Raw genomic sequence first — 23108 nt, forward strand, 5'->3', positions numbered from 1 at the left:
TTTGTGAAGGAGAGAGAAGCAGCTTTATCTTCTTCCTTGAGTGATAATCCTGTTGCCTCCTGTTTTCTCTTTAATCTGGATTTATAATTGATTTATCTCTGGTTTGTGCAATATGCAGGATATTACAACCAATCAGCTTCTCATTTCTCATGTGTGAATTCACATGAGGTCAAATATGGTTGATTGTAGGACATTCTAAATAACAAAAATGATTTATTTGGTTTTTTTTTTTAATTCTCTAGGAAGGTCAAGCTTCTGAAAAGAACTTGCCTAAATTATACAGTATGTTGTCTAACGAGTGGCTATGCTTTGTTGTCTTTTACAAGTAACAATGCTGCAGACGTTTTTACTGTATATTTTTCCAGGCTTTCTTGCATAGAGTTCTAGGCAAAGGAATTGAGCCTGAGGCTCCAGATACGCAACTTCATTTTTGTCTATGTGAATGCTCCATCCCTGGTGGTGTTCAAGGCCAGGTTGGACAGAGCCTTGGGTGACATGGTTTAGTGGGAGGTTTCCCTGCCCATGGCACGGGGGTTGGAACTGGATGATCTTAAGGTACTTTCCAGCCCTAACTATTCTATGATTCTATAGCAGTAACATTAACTCAGTCTAAACTAGTCATTTCTATGCCCTTTGTTTTAGGATTATTATAATTCCTTCTTTGTTTCCTAGAAAAAAAAAGAAAAATTATATCCATTTTTCAGATGTGGCATGTACTTAGTTCCTTGAGGGAAGAAAAAAAAAACCCCAAAACACCCACACACCCAAAAAAACTAAAACAAAAGCCACAAACAAATTAAAAAAAACCCACCCGAACACAAAACTACTACCCAACTATGGCAAAACCAGGGGTTTAAGTTAGACTTATAGTATGAAGCCAGTTTCAGTTAACATAAAGATGGCACAAGAGGGGTTGTTAGTATGTAGTTAATATCATAATGTATTATTTATGATGTCTAGTCTCCTTGAGTGTGAGCAGATTTGAAAATTCTTTCTGATTCTCTTGATAAAATGAACTGATATATCCAGTATGATTTATATTTACATGTGTAAATCAAACCAGTATGTGTCTAACCACACATGGAGTAACTTAGACTATTTCCAAGCTGGTTGCAAGTAATAATACAGGGTACAGGTAAGCAGAGATACCTTTCTATCCCTTTTTCCAGCATAATCACTGCTAATTATGATACATGAGAATGAAGTCTTGATTTCAGTGTTTCCTGACAGCAGTAAGAGACAGTATATAGATCTTATACTCAGTTTGTGACATTCTTATCCATACAGATTTCTTACATGCCTAATTCCACAGCAGGTTTGAATTGAGAGTGTCAGAGTTTGAAACAGAAATGAAGATTCACTCTGCCATTTTAATAGATATTTACCTTTGTTTGTGTTCTGGTTTTGATTTAGTGTAGTTAATGTTTTGCACATGAGTTGGATAGGGTATATTTCATATTTAATGTGGAGACATTGATGATTCCATTAGAAATGATGACTACTTGAATTACTGATAGTGTTACATTTGAATAATTTAGTCCGTAACTTATATTCTCGTTTTTACTATAGCATTTGAAAGATGAATGCTGCTGCTGCAACTCAGATCAGCATTTCAGTTTTACAGCTTTAGGATTTCTCTTTTGTTATCATGGAGCTCATGCAGAATTTTTTCCTTTTAAGCTCACAAACTCAACCAAAATGTACGACCTGAGCTTGTGATAAAGAAATATAAAGAAAGTGTTTTGTGTTTTTTGTTTTTTTTCCTTTAGCTTCTGCTGCTAGTATACCAATTAGATCTTTAACCTTAGTAAGATCTAGACATGGAATTCAGGTGTAGGTCCACAAAACTGGCATATGGCTTCTTATTAATGTTCAAAGGCTAAAAATCTGAAGCCATTTTGAACTCAGAGCCCATCATGTATTTATTTCCCTCTCTAATTTGCAGAAAACTAGTTGTGAAAACAGCCCAAGGGACCTGATATTTTTCCATCCCAGCTGCTCCAGCTGAACTACAGCTGCAAAAAAAATAAAAATCTAAGTATTGTTTCTGTAAACTGTTGAGTGTATTTTATAACAGAATAATTCCCACAAAATCAGTAACTACAGTTAATGACTGGTTTGTTAAAGCATTAACTGCACTCAGCTGGGAATGACCAATTTCTCTGGAATGGCTGTGTAAGAACTAAGGATAATTCAGTAACACTTTCAAATAATTATTTGGTTAATTAATGGTAAATTCTTGTGGAAATCCTATCAAAGTACTTGTGACCCCCACATTTAATATCCAATGAGTTCATTATGATTCATGTTTTATTGCCATAAATACCAGAAGAATCCATAATGAGTAGGCCATTATTTTCCAGGGGTGCCCTTACTGCTTTAGGCCATTTGGCTTTTCCACCTTCAGTCATAAAATGCTTGATGCTCAAAACTACCAGCATTTGTAGGCCACAACTTTCTGGCACCCCACCAAAACTTGGGTGATTTTTATGGACATGTTTGGCAGAGATCTGTTTTCTTTCTCTTGCTTTTCTAGTTAGGAAAATAATTGATGCCTACTGTACCAAGTCATAAGGAGGTCTTCCTTCCAGTGTCTGCTTTTTCATGTGTGGCCTTCAGTAATGGTCAGAAGTAGCAGAAAAGGTATCTCTTCCACGCTTTTGAAGACTGTTCTCCAGCCAGGTACTGGCCAGGGTTTGAAAGTTTTTCAGCCAAGTCTGTAAACAATGATGACTTAGTTTATTCATTAGCATTCAGATGAGTATAAAATACTAATAATAAAAAAAAGAAAGGTAAGCTTAGTACTGGCATATTTAAGTAATATGTCAAGTAATTACTGACAGTAATTACTTACTGTCAGTAGCTGCCAGTTACATGGGAGTGAAATACCTATTTCATTTGGATGGCAGTCGGCTTGGTGGATTTTTCAAACACTCTGTCACTTTTTACCCTTCAGCCTGAAAGATGATGCTTACTGTTTAAAAGGCTGTAGCTGTTGAATCTGTTGTCCTTCTAATCTTTGGCAAACTAGTTATGCATAGATTCCCATCAGCTTCTCCATAGGCTGTATCCTTCTTAATTGCACATGAGATTAACAACTGCTGTGCTTAAAAACAACCACCTTTTCTTGATTTTCCTGAAGTGCTGGTTCTTTGAATCTTGAGTTGCCACTGTTTTGTGTGAGAACTGAAAAAAAGTCTGGAGGTTCTGGTTTTACTCCACCAAAATGCTTCCACAGGGTAAGTGGAACAGTGGAACTTCCAGACATCAGCCTGAAATTCATTCCTTTCTGGGAAATGAGAATGAAATGAAACTTTAAATGCATACACCATTAAATACTTAAAAGCTGATTTAGTTGCATACTGTTTTTTTGTTGTTTTTTTTTTTTAACTTCAGTTCTGTAATTTATTTTCATCTTCAAGTTAGTAGAATTCAGGTGGGGTTTTTTCTATTTACTTACAAGTGAAGAATATTTCCTTGCTGTGCCAGTGCAGTATGTGCCTGTGACTTAAATGCTCTAACCCATTTTCTAGTCCCTGTGTTGACAGTAGGACAGGGGAATTCAGGGAAAATGGATCAGTTAACTGCACAGCAAGGAGGAACTTGAATTCAACTCTTTTAAATTGTAGTTGTCTTTGCTTTTTGTGTGTCATGAAATCTGCCAGATGGCATACACTTTGGGAGAATTTCTGTGCCAGTCAGTAAAACCAAGGTCTTTCAGAGTTTATTCAGGTAAAATAAACTTGAATTCTAGATATTCCTTATATTTTAGGTTGAGTTTCTAGGTCTTTTTGATTATTTTTGGTAGCTTGGAAACAGAGGCAGTGTTGTCATTCAGCACTGAAACCTAAGGTCTTGTTCAGACATCAGAAGGGTTATTGTGATAGGCTGGACCTTTGAAAAAAGGGGAGAGAAAATTATGCAAAGAGTTACTTCCCAAAAAACAGGTGGCCTTTGCTGCTGTAGTAGACTATTTTCTTGAAAATAAGCTACCAGTATTGCTAAATACCAGGAAACTGCTTTTGCTACCAAATGTAAGACTGTATCTTAGCTGATGCTTTATCTTAGCACAAATGAAGCTTGCAGAAGTAAGGAGACAAAAAAACAAAGATGAAGGAAAAAGGTTAAATGGATATAAAGTAGCATCATTCTTGTCAACTGCCTGCTAGTTCATACCTGCTAAAGATCTGGTCCAACCTCACTCAGCTTGTTTTACCTGTTGCTGTTCTGGGGCGCCAACTTTCCTCCCTTTTGTATTGGCTTACCTTTCACTTTACATAGACTTTTCTGCATTCTTCAGCAAAGCATAATTGTAATTTGGGTCTTAAATTTGGGTCTTAAATAGATGCATGGGAAGAAGTGTTAAGAGCAGTCTAAATGGCTTCTTTTTTCCCCTAGCACCATGAAATTTGAAGGCATAACTTACTGTTTAAATTTTTGTATTTGCTTAGTAGAATCCTTTTAGATGCATGTATGGGAAGTGTTTTTTTCATGTAATTATTTGATTTAGAATGTCACTGTAAGTGAACAGGTAGGTAAGATGACCAGTCAGAATCACAAAAGATAATAATGCTTCATTTTTTTGCTTAAAACACAGTGTATATGCTTTAGCAACTACAGTACTGTCTGTGTTTTTATTTTACTAATAGCCAGAATAGCTATCGGATTTGGGGATTATCCTTTCTCCAGCTGTTAAGTGTGTGGAAGGTTGTAGTACAAGTCACATTTATTTTTTTCAAATGGGTAAGAATCCAGAAGGATCTGAAAGGTCTGCTTTGTAGCTTCATGAGGAAAGCTGTAGCATGGGGAAATAATACTTCATTGTATGGCAACTGCTAGAAGGGCTTCATGGGTCTTTTTTGATAATTCAATTTTGAAAAAAGGCACAAATGTGCATTTTCAGTATAAAGGCATCATATCCTTGCTGATTAAAGGAAATTTCAGCTCCCAGTGATGTAGGCATAAATAAAATTTACCAGTCCTGGTTGCTGTTTGAGGTCTTGACGCTTTGCTAAAGTGTTAAACAGGTAAGTGCTAACTTAGCCTAAATAGAAGCGGGAGGTAGGATATTTCTGATCAGAACTGTAAACTCTGAGTTGGTGACCTTATTACATCCTGGTCGGACTAATAGAAATGTGCAGATGAATATTTATCTCATATATAGCCAGTATCCTGCTAATGTAGGGCTAGAGGAGAGCTCAAGAAAATGCTCAGTGCAGATTTCAGCAGTGAGTCAGGATCAAATTCATCTGTGTTATTCTTAAACATTTGTACGTTTGTCTAAGATGGTTTTATAGAACCTTTCAGTTTAATACTTCACAGCCTACTCACGTAAGCTTCTCTAGTTTTTCTTGAGAACCTTTTTCTCTTGGTAAGAACTAATCTGAAAATATACTAAGGTTATCTTTGAAATATAAGAAATACAAAAGGCGCTCACAGGGTAGTATTATTTAGGATAATAAAATAATCAGTATGTGACTTACTTGAAAGGCACTGGATTCCTTCTACGACACTTCATAGTGGTAGTTCTTATTTTTCTCTTTGGCATTGGTACATTCTTTATCATTTCACTTTGAGACAAGCTTGTTGTTTCAAAAGGAACATCCACAGCTAAATTGTCATTACATTTGTTATTTAATTTTCTGGTTAAAAAATGATGAAGGCTTTCTCTGGATGACCTGCCATTATTCAGTGTTTCTGTCACAAAATATATTCCTTTTCAAAGGGGGGTTAAGGAAGTGTTTTGAGGTGCTGGGGAAGAGGGGGAGTAGTTAGTATTGCCCTTGTTCCTTCTTAGCACAAATACAGTTCATTTGGATAGGCCAGGCAAGATCCTCTCAATCATGTTGCATTTCTGATGCAGGTTTTGCCTGTATTAGCTGGGGTTTTTATGCTGTTTTCCCATTTTATGTATTTATGACACCTAAAATACCAGGCTTCTATTAATATGGAATTTTCTTTTTCCTTCTAGCAAATGAAAGCTACAAACAAATAGCAATGTGTATTCTGTATCACATAAGCATGGATGATCGCTTTAAATCAATGTTTGCATACACAGATTGTATTCCACAGGTATGTGCTTTTATGTACGTCGAGCTGGTAAGTTGCGTCTTTGCCTGTACACGTCTTCTCCTCACTCATAGCAGAACTCGCACTGACACCCACAGGTAACAATAGGAACAACCACGATACTTTCAAGTTGATAGCGAGCCACCAATTCATCGAGCAGTCTGACTGTTCTTGCTGTGTTTTAATGGTCCCCAGAAAAAGGATAAGTGACATGTTCTTTTTCAGTACTACTAAAGCTTGAGCTGCATCAATGAATTCATAAAAATACAGTTGACCTGGGGAATTTTTGCAAGAGATTGGGAATGCTTGAAAGAGATTAAAGCTTGTTCACAGCAGGTCCTTAGAGGATCTTGTGGAAAGTATTTCATTTACAGTTTTAGAAGGCATTCTTGCCTGCTCCCATTGGGTATCAAAATTTCAGTGTCTCCAGTATTACAGGATACGAACTGGAAACCAACCAAGCAGTGATATGTTGCTACATCACAGTTCCTTTCCCAACTACAGGTATGTACAACAGGGGAGAGAGACTTGAAGAGTAAGGAAGAGGCTCTTCACCAATTATTCAGGCTACAGTTTGTTGCATAACACTGCCTCCAGTCATAGTCTTTGGTCCAAGCACAGACAAAATATCATGGAGTTTGGGATTTTGTGTGTGTGCGTGTTGTGTGTTTTGTGTTTTGTTGTTTGTTGGAGTTTGGTTGGTTAGTGGTTTTAGTACCAAATCCTTTCTTACTGGTAATTTTTCAGTCCTGATGAGCTCGGAATTGAAAAGCTGCATTACGTAAGTGTGACAGCTCTCGGTAGCTTTTTCAGAATTGCACCACAATATCTTCTTTCCTGCCAAATGTGTTTTCAACATCAAATGCATCCGGAGATGGAAGTTACCATGGAAAGCTTTCAGAATGTTTCTGGTCATTATTTCATGAAAAAATGGTGATGCTTTTCCAAATACAGGAGGATTTTGGACAATAGAGAGGGAGAACTAGTGGAAATAACTAGTATGTGTTACGAAATGATCTTGTAAACGTCCTGCTGACTGCCTTTTGTGCCACAAGAAGCAGCTATATATAAAGCTGTTTGCATGATATAAGGACTTGCTTTGTTCTCAGCCATTATCAGCCAAACCAGAACTCATGCACTCTGTTTCAGGTCTCACTTATGACATGATTTCAGGGAATCTTGGCATGGCTTTTAGATTCCCAGTGCCAAATGTGAAGAGATGTGGTAACTTCAGCAGCTTCATACTCTGAGCTTTAACATCATTGTTCTGATGGGCAGCAACTGGTCAAATGGATGCTTACAGGGCTGTATCCAAAGACTAGTGAAACAAGCAGCAAATAAATTTGTTGCCTTCATTGCGTTTTGGCTAAAAGTACAGAATTCATATGGCTATTAATGCTTTACTGGTCAATGTAATTATTCACAGATCACATCTCCTGGCTGTTCAGAAAGGACAAGCTGGACAGCTAGAGCTTTAATTTTATAAATGAATATTCCAATTGAGGACAATTATTAAGGAAGACAGCAGAAAACATGGGGAGGTGGATAAGGCACCCAGGAGAAGCAAGCATCCTTTGAAAGGACTCCCTGCTGTCTGATTCTATCTTGGAAAACCAAACTGTCTTTTCAGTAGTAGAATGTGCCCTTCTGCGGGTTTGTTTCTTTTTGAGGAAACTGGCAAATACTCAATAATGAATGTTTAGCTTTTGCAGGAAGTGATTAGAAAATCAGTCCCCTGTTGTCATTTTGAACAGGCGAGGCGCTTGACAAGGGCTTGCGCGTGCTGTCCCAGGTAAACATCCTTGATTGCAGGAGTTAGTGGGTGCTATTCTAGTAACAGTTAAAAGTGAGTATTAACAGTTCATTCTTGTTTAGACCCCAGCAATGCGTGTTTTGTTTAAATAGGTGCAAATGCCATCCAGATGCTTATAAAAGCCTTTATTGGTAATAACCTGGCCAATCAAAGGGCATGGTTAGGCAGTGATGTCATGGTGATATTTAATATTTTACCGCAGAGCAGTGTGCAAGGTTCTCTGCAGCTGCCCACATGTTTTCCACCACGGTTGTCCTGTTTGGCCCCTCTTTGATCTATAAGCTTCTTTTCAGCTTAATGCTGGTAAACGTCCTCTCTTGACAGCACCCTTTGCTCCTGTCCGCCATTATCTGCTGAAGTTCAGAAACCAGAGCATCACTTCAAACAGCAGAGTTAGGGAGTAGCCGGTCAGGAGAGATTCCTGAGGCATGCAGTTCTGGCATAATCATTCAAAGATGTTTGAGCTGGGCTTGGGGAGGGGGTTGGACAGAGGTGTATGTGAACAGAAAGCTGTGGGGGTTGGCCTCTGGTCACTGGTAAATAAGTGAAGGCAGGTGCCAGAGAGTCTAGACACAGTGATTTCAGTCCTGGTCTGTGGTATCTGATACTCAATATGGGACTTGTCTGATTGAACACTACTGCCTCTTCATTGCACATGCTGCAGTCTTTTTACTGCCTTCCTGTTAAATCAGTAAAAGATGACAATGGACATAGTAAAAGCAGAACAAATTTAATTTTAATATTTCCTATTTGGCAGCAATTACTCTTCCTTTTGAAGTGGCACAAGAAGCAATCAAATTAAATGAAGACATAATGGGAAACATGGAGCTTGTACAAAACTATTATTTTAAAATTTGAACAGCTTTAATTGAAACTGGATATATTTTTTCTTTTTATAGAGAAGTAGTTCAGTAATTAGCAGTGTAATCCCATCTTGTTAAACATCTAATTTCCACAGATTTTGTATTGTGTAAGTAATGAGAATGTTTCCCTTCAAATTATTTGAAGGGTTTTAAAAATCTGTTTTTAAGGGGTTTGTAACAGAAGAGTTGCAGGGGGCGATTTTTGAATACTCGTGTTCCACTTGTTAAGTGGCAGCTTTTTTCTCTGGTTAATTCACTCTTATGTGACTGTCAGGCTTACGGATTTAATAAACTAGAGATTTTATAAATTCTTGAAGTAACCTAGGGAGTTCTGAGTCTACCTTTTTAAGAAAGGGAGGAGGAAATCAATAATAGCTTTTAAATCTGAAAGTTCCAGAAAAAGAGATAAAGAACTATCTTGTAACTTTTTTGGGGGGAAGGGATGGGGGTGTCTATTTGGAATGACTACTTTGGAGTGAAATTTCTGCAATACCATTGTTCTTGCCCCTGCCCCCCAAATGGGTTTTTCACCCACTTTCTCCAGTTTTTAATGTATTACAAACAGTCTTTCCACCAGGCGGCAAGCACGTAACTATATGATTAGTCGTTGCTTTCTTCTCACCTTCACCACTTCTTGACGCAAACAGGGCTATATTTTTGTACCCTGTATTCAGCTTATCTTTAGACTCAGTTGTTTCTACTCCTAGTAATCCCAGCCTTGTCATCATGCTGCTTTGCATTGTAATCTTGACATGTCTTATGAGCTGAGCAGGTTTTAGGAGCAAATAGAGTTATGTCCTGTAGCCTCTCAGTGAGGAAGCTTTGCAGCTTATCTGCCATGGTTGGAAACAGAAAAAGAAACTTATGTATTTGACTCATGTTCATATATTCAATATGCCATTCAAAAGTGTTCATATTGAGCAAAATGAGACCAGATAGCCTGTGATATAATGAGCAATACAGGTGCCAGATGTATAAAATGATGGCAATCCGTAGGTTATTTGCCTAAGGAATTACGTGGTAATTCACTGACACTTACTAAACAGTTGGAACAGGATTATAGGTGATTGTCTACTTACATTAACCCAGGTTGTTCTGTCCCGTTACCAAAAGAATAGGACTTCACTGGAGAAGTCTTTGGTATATAGCAGTGTTCAACTCTAGCAATGGCAGCTGCAAAGATAAAGTACATTTCTGCAGATACAGCTATTTACGTATCAATGAAGTAATCTCAAAGCAAAATAGTAATAGAATTATTCTGCAATTAAGTATGTGTTTATAGTCATAATCTTACTAAATAACCAGGTAGTAATCTGACTTTCTGTGAAACTAAGTCGTGGGGTTTTTTTCCCCATATTAAGTCTACCTAAACTTTTTTCCAAAACAAATTTGTCCATTCACAACTTTATAAAAACAGTAAAAATAAAAAAATTTAGTGGTAGCAATAAAATGTAACTAACCCATATTAATTTAAGGTGATGAGTGACTGCCATTTTTTGCACTTTATAAGCATTGTTATTCCCAAATAATGGAACTATACATCTTGTGCACTTGACCTTTGTAATTTTACTGTTTCTATAGAAATGTTGAATATTAATTTTTGAAAAAAAAATTTAAAAAGCTACTGTAGTTATCATAACATTGCTCTCTTAATGCTTTGGAAAGATTAATGACTTAAGTGTGCTTGTCTTTCTTGGCAGTTAATGAAGATGCTTTTTGCATGTCCTGATGAGCGAGTTGACCTGGAACTTATTTCCTTCTGTATTAACCTTGCTGCTAACAAAAGAAATGTACAACTTATCTGTGAAGGTAATTGCTGAGATTTTACTGTTTTCTTGGAGGTGACACTTCAGATATGTATTTTTATATGTATACTTAAATATATAAATTATGTATATTTGAGTTACTTACAAATGTGTATATGTATCCTCAAAAAAAAAAATAAGCACCCATTTGGGTAATGATTCCTCTCCAGAATTCATCTTGGTGGCATGAGTGCCACTGAGTAGCCAGATCTGTTCATATCTGTCATATGTAGTTTTATAAAGCACATTGATGACATTACTGTGGGAGTATTACTATGCAGTAGCTTTGGCTATTACATCCAAAACTGTATAGAAAGATCAAGATTTTACTTAAATTCCATCTGCCTAAAATTCATCTGCAGCTAATCAGTACTTCACCTGCCAGTACCAAATAAATAGTACAGTGATGTAATTTAGTTGCATCTTTCCATTAACTTTTTTTCTTGAGTATGTTTTGGGTTCTAGTATTATATTACATGGTATAGGTGGGCTCTGTACTTTGTTCAGTAGCTCTCTGGGTTGCTTTTAAAGTTTATTTTCATACTAGTGTTAACACTAGCAGTTTAGGTGGAACATTATTATTTAGTAGCTCTAATTTTCCCTTTTACTCAAAATTTTCACTATGAACTACTGCAGTAAATTACTAGACTTTAAAAGGGTCAGTTGCAGTCATTTTGGCCAGCCATTCCGCTTCAGAATTCTGTGTGTAGCTCTGTAGAAAGTGTAACAGGGAGTTACAATTTTATTGTAAAGGCACAAATGAAATTCAAGCTAGTAGCGCTTACTAGATAATAAAGTGATCTTTTGGAAACATAATAACATAATTCCGGAGTGATCTTTTGGAAACTTAACAGTGGGACTTGCTCAGTGCAATCAAGTACTTAAAGTATGTGTGTTTTGTTCCCACGATGATCTATGCAACTCATAAATAATCTTTTAGAACCATAAGTGTATTTATTCTGTAGAGTGGAGAGAGCTGTCTCTGAGTTAGTACCAATAGTGGTGCTGCATCTCCACTAACTGCACTCAATGGTAGGATAACAGTTTTCATATAGAACCTTTCTTCATCTGAATAAATAACTAAAAACACTTGAAGCATTTAGCTAGTTACCCGAGTTCTTGAGTGTCCCACCAGTACATACGGTCATTGTAGCTGTTACAGAATTTATACAGAGAAAGACTTCTTTTTCAACTTAAACTTGAAAGAAGAAATAGTTCCTGTCCAGATTCTTCACTTTTCCCTTTTAAAAGTTCAAGCTGGTTTTGTGTGTGTTGGTTTTTGGTCAGCCACTGCTTTCCTTATTTTTAATTTTATGTGGTGGATTTCCCAAGTGTTTGCTTCATTTCAGGAAATGGTTTGAAAACACTAATGAAGCGGGCTTTGAAATTTAAGGATCCATTGTTAATGAAGATGATCAGGAATATTTCACAACATGATGGACCAACTAAAAGCCTGTTCATTGTAAGTACTATCTGTTACCTAATATGATCTCTGATTCTTCCTACTAGAAAAGACTGGCTGTGGACAGCTGCTGTGCTTTGTCTTTACATGGTGTCCAGATTAAGTTTTCTTGGCTACCTCAGGTTGTTTTGTTTTATAAGACTACCTCATTTGGTAAGACAGGGTTTGAATCCTCACTACAGGGAAAAGAAATCTGAAGCTGTATCCAGTAAGTCCCTGTTCCAAAATAAACACACAAAATGAAGCAAATGCCAACAACAAAAGAAAACAGCACCCCCTCCCCCCCCCCTCCCCAAACCCCAACTGCTGGGGTGCATGGCATAATAATTAACAGTTAACAATTTCTTCTGTTATTGCTAGAGGGCAAAATAAAGTGTGGGGTTTGTTTCTCCCCCCCCCCATATCCAGTGTTTTATATAAGTGGATATTTTAAAATTTGAATACTTGCTATTCAGTTAAGCATGTAAAGCTGCCCTTTCAAAAGGGAGGGAAGGGAAACATAACATCTTAATTGTGGAAATTTTATATGCACTGTTAAAATGTGGATTGAATTTCAAATTGTCTTAAAGCAGTATAGAATTAGGAAGTAGAATCTGTGATTCCCCTGTTCATGTCTCCAGAATATCTTGTAGTTATTTCTTAAAATCTATAGGAAGAGGGCTCTTACTGTCACTAATGCGGTATGGTGTTCACTGTTGTCTTTCCCTTATTTTCTAACTGCTTTCTCAAGCCATGTGTGTAATAGCTACTTTTGGAACATCTGAACAAATGATCTACATTTTTTAAAAGTGAAAGGATGGAGCACAAGTATGCTGAAATGTTTTCTTGGATTATTCTTCAACTGAAATTGAAAGTGCCTTATTAGCCTTCATTTAAGGAGAAAAGTCTTTTGAGAACTAGTTTTGATTTGACCAAGTTGTGAGTTCTTCAGAACCCCAGATTATTCTCTAGTTATGTTTGTTGTTATATTTTCTCTAGGATTATGTTGGTGATTTAGCAGCTCAGATATCAAATGATGAAGAGGAGGAATTTGTGATTGAATGTCTGGGGACACTTGCAAATTTGACCTTACCAGATCTTGACTGGGAACTTGTGCTGAAAGAGTACAAACTGGTTCCATACCTCAAGGATAAACTAAAACCAGGTCTGTACAAAGTTCTGTTGCTCTTTCAAAGTAGAGTCTTTCGAAGAATTCTTGAAGTGCTGTTGCACTTAAGTTTGGGGAAACTTAACATAGAAGAACAGAATCATATCTAGAGAGAAATATACAACTGCCACAAGATTAAGGATTTCTGAGAGATAATACTTTCTGCATTCTGACATAGCAGGTTCTGCAGAAGATGACCTTGTTTTAGAAGTCGTGATAATGATTGGAACAGTTTCTATGGATGACTCCTGTGCTGCTTTGCTGGCTAAATCTGGAATCATCCCTGCACTAATTGAGCTTCTAAATGGTATGTTTGCCATGTTTGACTTTGGTTTTGTTTTTCAGAGAAGTTAGTTGATGTAGCCATGATGTAACTGAATGGACATTCATTTTCTCTTGCAAGGCAGGAGTAGGTGTTTTATATATGAAAGACAGAGCAATTACTTGGTTACTGATAGAGAGATAGGGACTAGTAGCAGTCTGATAGATTTGACTTTTTCCTATGCCTCCATTACTCCTACTGTACTGTGATTTCAACAAAATAAAAAGTGACTGGGGGAAGGCTGCTGACCCGTGTGATGTGATGTCTTTCTGCTTGACTGGAGCAGGAAAGAAAATGTTCATTTTGTGTTGTTGGGAGATGAAATCTCTTGCATACCACTGAATTGTCTAGCTGACATGTAAGAGCTGGGTGTTCTCTAAGCCTCACAAGCCTCTAGTTGTAAGATCTGAAACTGTGCTTTTTGTTTTGTTTTTTTCCCTTGCAGCTCAGCAGGAAGATGATGAGTTTGTCTGTCAGATCATCTATGTATTTTATCAGATGGTCTTTCACCAAGCCACCAGAGATGTCATTATCAAGGAAACACGTATCTTTTTAAAGATTAAATATCTAGAATTGCAGCAATTAATTTGCCATCACTTGCTGTTTGACCTGTATTTATCTTGCATAAACCTCCTGATCTCAGAGCTCTCTTGTAAATGGTTTATTTCAGCTGAAGGAAAAAGCCAGGCAGCCTAGGCATGTTAGAGGGACTGCAAGATTAATAAGAAAGATTAAAAGTTAGTTTGCTTTGAAACAGGAAAGGAAGTAGGAGGAGGATCACTGGACCAGGTGACCCATTAGTTCTTATGAAAACTGAATTACTGCTTTAATTTGTTTTACAAATCATAGTTCATAGAAGAACCTACATAGAGCATAAACAAACCAACCTCTTGCACTGCACCATTAAACATATATGGTGTGTAGTCTGAAGTTATGTGCATTAAAATAATAGCATTCTTTCTTGTATCAATCTAGACAACAGAAATAATGCTTGCCTTGTATTTTTTTGTCCACCTGATTGTTCTTTGAATTTTGTTTGATGTAAGTCTTCCCTCTTCTTCCCACTATGGAGACTTTGATTCCTGTTCCTGACTTTCCTCTGTCTCTTCTTTTTGCACCTTTCTGTTGATGACTGAATCTGTTCTTGAGTTTCATTATGTTGTGAATCTGTTTAATTTTTGGTTTTGTATGGTACTTACAACTCTTATTTAGGATTTACTGCTTATTGTCATTATTGTTTGCATAATAGATTATCTTCAATATTTTTGAAACAAATACATTGGAAGCCTTTTTTAAAACCAGAAATGCCCGCGGGTTACAAAGGTAACAGATAAAAGATTAAACCATTCTACAGAATCTGAACCTTATGAAATAACACATGGGGTACATGGATTTCCAGTAACAGATCAGAATTTTCTTTGAAGGGGCATGTAATTTCTTTCCAGCAATTCTGAAGAATATTTGGGTACTTTAAAATGTGATTTCAACAAAATAAAAAGTGACTGGGGGAAGGCTGCTGACCCATGTGATGTGATGGAAAATTCCTGACTATGGTTCTTAATGAAATTTGCAGTTGGAAGAACACAGGGCTGTGGAGAAAAAAAAAACAAACAAAAAACACAGACACACACACACACACACACAAAAAAAAAAACCTCAAAAAAATAACAAACAAAACCCAAACCAAAAGCTCTTATCCTTAACAGTTTCTTTCCAGAGGCTCCAGCGTATCTCATTGACCTGATGCATGACAAAAATGCCGAGATCCGCAAAGTCTGTGACAACACTCTAGATATTATAGCGGTAGGTCTGATTTTTATTTTTGTATCATCTGTCCTTCAAGAACCTCTTTACATGAGATAATTCTAAAATAACTTGCAAATTGGAGATATTTTTCATGCACAACTTTCTAATCACATAGGTAATAGATCATTTTCATGGGACAATGACAATCATTAATCTAGGTTTGTACCAGATTTCTGAAGAGTTGTATATATACCAGTTAGCTTTACACTACAGACACTTTTAAAAGAGTGCTTTTGTACTTAAATAATCACATTACATAAGTATGTCAAGCTTTGTTTCTCAGTTCTCCAGACAAATGGCTCTTGTTACCCAGCAGCTTTTACTCAGCTTTCCTACATCACTTGATGCCAGTTTTTGTTTCAGAAAGAAAATGCAGTCAGCGATCCTGAACCTGGCTGTTTGCTGCTGGGGGAACAGTCAGTATAGTACTGAACTTTTTAATAGCATCTTCAGCTCTTGGATAGGCTTCTTTTAGGTGCATGACTTAGTTTGTCAAAACACAAAGAAATGTCAACATTTTGCAATGTCTTAGGATTATAGACTGTACATAATGTTGGATGTACAGTAGCTGTCATGAAATTAAGTCTTGCAGCCAAAGGAACTTCATGATGAGTCAAGGGTGGTGTCTTTGACTACCTTAATGCTTTTCCTGTCACCTCTTCAGTTGAATTACACATGTTGCATCTTGTTCTGTGAAAAGTTTTATATAGTATAAGACCTAATTTAGGCTATTTTGTTGTCTTCTGTTACACTCATTAGTAATGCCTTCTAATTTAATATTCATCTAAAAAAAGAAGTAAAATGACACAACATTTTCTGTGTTGAAATTCTTTTTATCTGGCTCTAGTTTTTGCTTCATAGAGGTACTGAGTGGAAATCCTGATCCACCTAGTTAGTGGCAGAGTTGCTACTGACATTCTTTAAGGGTAAAATTTTGAGTAAGATGGATATGCAGGTAGTACTTACGTGTGGTGGGCATTATGTTCAGTTACCAAGATCAATTATTTCCAGAGACATCTCCAGTGGAAACAGTTCTAATACTTCTATCTTCTGGGTGAGGCCAGACCATCAGGGTGCTTCCAAGGCTTATTTTATCTTGGGGCCAGTGCAATTTTCAAGTGCCTCAGTTCTTGATTTGTTCATGTTGGGGAGCTTTACAGTGTGGTGCATAGTAGTATCTAGATACTGAAAAATGTTAGCAAAATTATTAAGCAACATTAATTTTATAGAATCTAGAAAAATAAGATATAGCTTCGTATTCAATATTAACATCTGAGTAAAATGGGCTTTCTTTTACCTCTTAAGAAGAGGTAATCTTTATGCTAGCTGAGAGTAAATGAGGGGGGCTATTATAATGGATGGGTAGGGCTTCTCAACTTGCAGGAAGCACTGGACAGGACTTCTAGGGCCTTGAGGAAGAATACAGGGAAGAAATTATGTGGTACTGCTGTTACTGAGGGTACGGGAGAATATAGCAAGCACATACTCAAAGTAGTTTGTGTGGAGTAAGTTGTTATTTTCTCTGGTTGTGGATCAGTGAGTGCCATGCTTAGAATGGTGTTCGCTGGTAAGTTAGAGTTCCCTTTCTAAGAAGGTCTTTTTAGCTTTATTATCTAGTTGCTGAGTTATAGGTTGCAAAAGTGATAACTAACACCATGCCCTGTTGGGAATGGGAAGCACAAATACACCCTCTTTTCTGGAAGAAAGAGAATGCTGCTAACTGATTGCTTTCTTGTTAATGTTGTAAGCTGGCTGCACTCTGTCTCCCACTACCAAAAATCACAGGCAAAAAAGGCATCACATTCTAGATGGTGGCGGGAGAAAATCTGAAACAGTAATTTATCAGAATGTCAAATCTTTATAGGTGTTTTGTCATTCAGCTCAGAGGTGGAGCAGCCTGTAAAAACTCTGAGGTATTTAGTTGTGTAGCAATTTTTACACAAACAGTGTATTCTGAGTTGTCTGAGCAGACATGTTCTTTAAGAATGCTGAAACTTCTTATCTGTGCTAAACCCACAACAAGAAAAAACACGAAGTTTTCAGTCTTGTTGTTCCATACATGCTGACAGGATTAGTTCCTCTGATGATGGAAATCAGAAACTAAATGTTGGAGAATAGAGGTTTGAAAGTAACGTCTTCTCAGGGAGGCAAATGCTTCTTTCAGTCATCAATAAGCTCTATATACTGTGATTGAAGTAATGCTGAAGAAAATCAGATGCCTTATAAGCCTTAGGGGAGATATGCTTTCTGTAGTAAAGTAATTGTCACAGAAATTATGGAAATGTTACACTAGTGATGATTTGTTTAATATAGCTTGGCTGGACTCTGCCGTTGATGAACTGAAACAGATGTGCTGCTTTAACATAGTACGTACTGGGGAGTCACAGTTTTGCACTGGTAGATTCAAGATATCCCTTTTGTCGAAAAGAAAGTCTGCGTTGATAATTTACAAATGCTTCAGTCTTGTGTCATGTGCTGAGTATTGACACCAAGCAGCTAGTTTGGTGTACTTGCACAGCTAAAGCAGGGCAGGTCTCGAGGCTCTGCTGACAGCCTGGAATCAACAGCTGCTATAGGAGTCTTGAGCAAATGAAGTTCCCTTTTCCTCTGCCTCAGAAGCCTGGACGCCTGCAACTCCAACCTTGTGGAAAGAAGTGTCAGCTTACTTGAGATGGTTTTACTCTGTTTGCCTCGGACAACATTATTGAGAGCTCACAGGGCTGTTAATCTCTCAGTTTTCTCATTCTTTTTCTGCCCCTATGTCCTGGGTTCAGCAGTAGCAGTCATGTTTCTCCTCCTTGGTAGCTGCTGCAGTGCAGTGTTTTGACTTTCGGCTCGGGAACAGAGCTGATAGAGATGTTTTGGTTTGGCCAAGGACTTTGTGAGCCTCATGCTCTGCCAGGGAATAGGGGAAGCTGAGAGGAAGCAGAGACAGGACACCTGACCCAAACTGACCAAAGAGGTATTCCATACCACAGCACGTCATGCCCAGGATGTAACTGGGAGTGAGCCGGAAGGGCTGGGAGACTGCAGGGTTGGAGGAGGTATCGGTCGGAGCTTGGTCGGGCTTGGGGGGCGAGTTATCGGTCAGCGGGTGGTGAGGTGTTGTATTCTGTTCCCTTGTTATTTCCTTTATCATTATTATCATTGGTGGTAGCAGTAGTGATTTGTGTTATACCTTAGTTACTAAACTGTTCTTATCTCAACCCGTGGGAGTTGCATTCTTTTGATTCTCCTCTCCCTCCCTCCGAGAGCAGGGGGAGGGCAAGAAAGGGGGGGAAGTGAGCGAACGAATTACCTGACTGGGTTTAAACCACGACACCCTAGCTCAGCCTTATTGCAGTTAAATTATTTTCCTCATTTATTCAAATGATATTTAATTAACCATAACCAGATTCTTGGACTGTGTAGTCTCAACCTTTCCCTTCCATCGTTTCCCCTCATTTTCCTATTCAGTGTTTTTACGCATTGAATCCAGATCTGCTTGTTTCTTTTATGATCAAGAATGGATCATTATACTTCCTGCAGAAGTAAACCATCTTATAGATAGCTACAGCATTATCCATGTGATTGAGGAAGGACTTCATGCCTAAAGTGTTTTTTCCAGCTCTTATTCTTTGCCCCAGGCATTTGTAATGAATCCCAAATAATGTTTGCCTCATATGCAGAGCTGTATTAATGAACAGTTTGCATCTTTCCCTATTAGCTAAATGCCCTGACACAAATCCTTCATACTGGGAATGCTGGAATGTCGCATAAGAGGCCAGAATGTGCTGTGAACTCTCGGTACTCTGGGATTTAGGGTCAGCTGTGCAAGATGTTGGCCAGCTCTCTTAGAATTAAGAAAGACCACAGGGATTTGGTGTGTGCTTTATTTGAATAGGCAGCATACTCTTAAAATAGATAACCTTTGACTCCAGCTTGGTGTCCTCTTCCCATGAAGAGTGCTGTAATCACTCCAGGAAAACAGATTCTCCCTTCACTTCTCAAGGCTCTCCCATTTGGTAGTGTCTCTTGTTCCCCTGTTATCCCCTAACAATCATGAATACAGAGATGTGAGCAGAATAGCAGCTAGGGTGTGGGCCTGCAGCCTGAACTGCAGACGTATGTTTTCACTGATCAGCTTCTGCATTGTTAAATTTGCAATCAGTTTACTTTGGTGCTGGTAGCTTTTTGTGGCAAAGAGCACGCACCCAGCAGGAAAGGCTGTACCAGCATGAGAAGAATAACCACACTGGAGGAAGCATTAGACCGGGCAGGCTTTTCCTAATAGGGTTATGAGAAGACAAAACCGATCTTGGAGAGATTTCCTTCTAGCATTGGTGCTTGCTCTTTGGAGTTGTAAGAGTAGGAAGGTGAGCTAAACCACTGATCTCCATTAACTTTCACAACAACTTGCCAATGAGATAGATACCATGTGCTCCTGCAAAGCAAAAAAAAAGTTTCTCTATTCAGCTGTTGACAATATAGGAACCCTGTGGATGGCATGCATGTTAGGCAGGCACCTAAATTTAGGGGCCATGTTTACTCTTTTTTTCTGCCTTACTTAAGTTTCATATCACAGGTTTCTGTTTGCTTCCCATCATAATACACTTAGTATGAACCTGATTGTGAAGAAGTGACTCTGGATTGCACAGGTGTTAGAAGTTTTTTTTGGTCTCTGAATGAATTGCCCCCTGGTGGTGCTTACACTAAGGTAGGTGTTGTATACACCTGCAGAAGGTGATCCATAACATCTGTTTCTCTCCTTGGTTTATAGAGGCATATAGTTCAAATGGCATGCCTCCCTTTTGGATAGCCAGACAAGATAAATCTTTCTTAATAAATTTTTAATTTAACCTTTCATGTAAATTGTATGTTTTAGGGATGGCTAAATAATGAAGAATGTAACACATAACCAAGTACAGCCTTGAACACAATGAACATTCTCTTTACTGTATAGCAGCTTTAGTTTAGTATGAGGAATCACTTCAAATGAACCCTATTACAGACCCAATTAAAGGGCAACCACATTAAAGTGAAAAGGAAAATCTGTTTTTCATCAGCTGTGAGAGAACACAAAGCAGATCTGTGTAGCTCTATGTTATCCTATAGTGTGTTAATCAGATACAAGGTGTGACGGAAGCCAGTGACAAAGGGGACCCCTGATAGGGAACAGACATGCTCTGATAATAGGCCAGTTAACGCTTCATAATATTTCAATGGTTCAGTAGTAAACAAAGTTGGAAGCAGAACTTCAAAAAGGATGGCACATTCCTCGCGAAGTCGGACCATACATCTTCTATGACATTTTTGGATTTATGGAAACCGAATGTTAAAAACAGTGATGTCAGGGAGCTCCAAAGAGAATAAAATCAACCTTCAAGATTCCTCCTTTTATGTTTCTGAACATGCAGTGTTGGGGGGAACATGGGGTTAGAGAATAGGCACATTCCTTTTATCACCTTCTTGTTGCCCCAAACACTGCTTTTTTTAGTAGCTCAACATCTAAAAGGACTGAAGAGCACAAAGCTATGTTTGTATCTCTGTGATATTTAGTTTTCTGTTTTAATTTGCAGTAATTCCATAACAAAAAAGGTGTCCTTCATATGTTTAAAATAAACAAACCACTTTTAATAGCTCAAAATATAATTACTGGAAGACTTGCTGTGTTTTACGGAATTGTTTTGCTCTAAACTGCTTTAATTTGGCTTCTTTGTACATTTGGATGTGTTCCTGCATTTACAGCTTTTCTTCCATTCTGATGTTATTCCATTAATCATTTATCCAGTGGTGTTTCTCCACATTTCTGTGGAAAATGTACAGATGTATTCCTGATCTAGCAGTACTGAAATTAACTTGTTTGTGCTGAGGTTATATAAGTTGTTCTAGATGATTGCAAATCATCCTTTTCTAGGATTGCTGCCAGAATGAAACTATTGGCAAAACTGATCACTGATCTGATTCTGGTGCTGTCGCTTCTTTTTTCTTGTTACTTATTCATAATGAAATGCAAGGTACAAAGTAACCACTGCTTGACAGGTAACTTGTGATTTTTAAGTAACCTGCAGATATGTTCAATCTTACAGCTGCTAATTTACCATTCGGTCAATAAGCCTATTTTCCAAAATTTAGATGAATGATTGAGGTAAAATACCTGGGAGTTTTAAGCCTCTTAATATAGGATGGGAAATGTAGAATACACAAATATTCTGCCCTGTTGTCGTCGTCTGAAGAAAAAGTCAGCATCTGAGAAATTTTAACTGTTTTTTTTTAACTTTTTTGGGGGGGGGGGGGAGTGGTTGTTCCTTTTTTTTTTTCCCCTCTTTTTTTATTTATGATGGTACAGAGAGAGTTGATATATATTTGTGACAGACATTCAGCATGTTCAGACAGTGGAGTAGGGTGGAACAATGATGTTGGGCAAGCAGGATTCATTTTGGTTGAAACTTTGGGTAGATCAGCATGTTTTCAAAGTGCATTCATGGTTTATATGAATTAGGTAAATTAGCTGATGGCTTTTTGAGAACTTTTAAAGGTAAACAGGATTCAGCTTTCCCACAGATTAGTGTAATTTGCTCTTTGTTAAATTTGTGTATTTCCCCCCACTTCTTTACAACCGTGATTTCTGGGAATAGTTTTCTTAAGACTGCAGTATGATTTCTGGCAATTACAAGGTATTTCTCTAAAGGTTGTAAGTAATTCACAGCTGCTGGAGGCTGACATAATAGCCAACAGTTTAGCTCTGGCAGATGCAGCAAAGGAGATGCTTCCAAGATGCTAGTCAGATGTCATCATTGAAAGTCATGGGTTGTTTTTATGGGTCATTTTATAAATCTCAGTGATGAGCTTGCTTTTTCCAGGGCAATTCTTGTTTTGCACTATTGCTTCTAGCCTTTCCTTTTAATCAAGAGTGAAAGTGGGGGAAGGAAAGATCAAGAGGCAGAAATAGCATGAGATGTTCTTTTACCAAACGGTATAAGGCATAGGGGTGTGTGTGATGTTTTGGGAGTTTTGTTTGTTTTTCTGTCTCTCCCTAAGGCTGCTGCATTACTGACAGAAATCTGGAATTTTAGTTGAGCTCACTAGGCAGTGCAAATATCTATGGATCCCACAGGTGATACTTGCTCTTTGTATGGAAGTTATGCAGAAGGGCAGGTTTTTGGACAGGACTGCTTGCATGCCAGGATGGTGCAGAGGGGAGTTAGAAGGGTCTAGTAATCGGTGTGGATCAGAGGTGTCATTGGAGAAATTTAGAACAGTGCTGCAGACTAAGAAGAGCCCCACATCTACAGGTATTTGCATGGATGTCCCAGCAAAAGGGAGCTTACATTCTGCTGTAAGCCAAGAGGAACAAACTTGCTATTTCCTCAAATAAAACAGTTTTAAAACCTACTACCATAAGATAAAGGTTTGTGGTTGCATGGCATGACTTGACATCCCATGAAATTTTGGATGCTCTAGATACTCATTAGGAATGTCAGAGCACCTTCTGCCAGAATGACAGGGCCAGCTGGTTATTGTGTTGTCAGCCAGTCAGAAGGGTGGAAAATGCACAAGGTAGAGAGTGTTTTACCTGTGCCAGGCTAGAAGCAGTAAAGACAAGGTAGGTTGAATACTAAGTCAGTTTAAAAACTCAAGTTCAGTCTGTAGGGGTTTTGGAAGTTTAACCTGAGCTGCTTAGCCTAGTTATTCTGTCTTCACTGCTATTTTTTGACTTCCAGTAATAGACACATCTACTTTTGCATGTCTAGCTGGAGCTGTTCAAGAAATTACCACTTCCTAAGCCAGGGCATTGTCGCTAATTGTGTGAATGTTTTTCATCCCCTTCAGGGCTAAATA

General features: G+C 37.9%; 1 protein-coding gene across 2 annotated transcripts in view; it reads left to right on the forward strand.

Moving 5' to 3' along the window:
- The window catches only part of KIFAP3 (kinesin associated protein 3), a 70101-nt gene that overhangs the window by 23039 nt on the left and 23954 nt on the right, over positions 1–23108 (forward strand). Inside the window, exons 11-17 of one of the 2 annotated variants that reach the window (XM_061451903.1) lie at positions 5972–6072; positions 10446–10554; positions 11900–12012; positions 12991–13156; positions 13338–13466; positions 13927–14025; positions 15199–15284. In XM_061451903.1, the coding sequence (XP_061307887.1) occupies positions 5972–6072; positions 10446–10554; positions 11900–12012; positions 12991–13156; positions 13338–13466; positions 13927–14025; positions 15199–15284 (803 nt within the window). The remainder of the gene's footprint in view (positions 1–5971; positions 6073–10445; positions 10555–11899; positions 12013–12990; positions 13157–13337; positions 13467–13926; positions 14026–15198; positions 15285–23108) is intronic. The other variant, XM_061451902.1, reaches the window with a different exon arrangement.

The sequence above is a fragment of the Pezoporus flaviventris genome, unplaced genomic scaffold (genome assembly GCF_033815535.1).
Source record: "Pezoporus flaviventris isolate CSIRO_AGI_PZ_B2104156 unplaced genomic scaffold, CSIRO_AGI_Pfla_v1 ptg000013l, whole genome shotgun sequence".
NCBI classification, from domain to species: domain Eukaryota; kingdom Metazoa; phylum Chordata; class Aves; order Psittaciformes; family Psittacidae; genus Pezoporus; species Pezoporus flaviventris.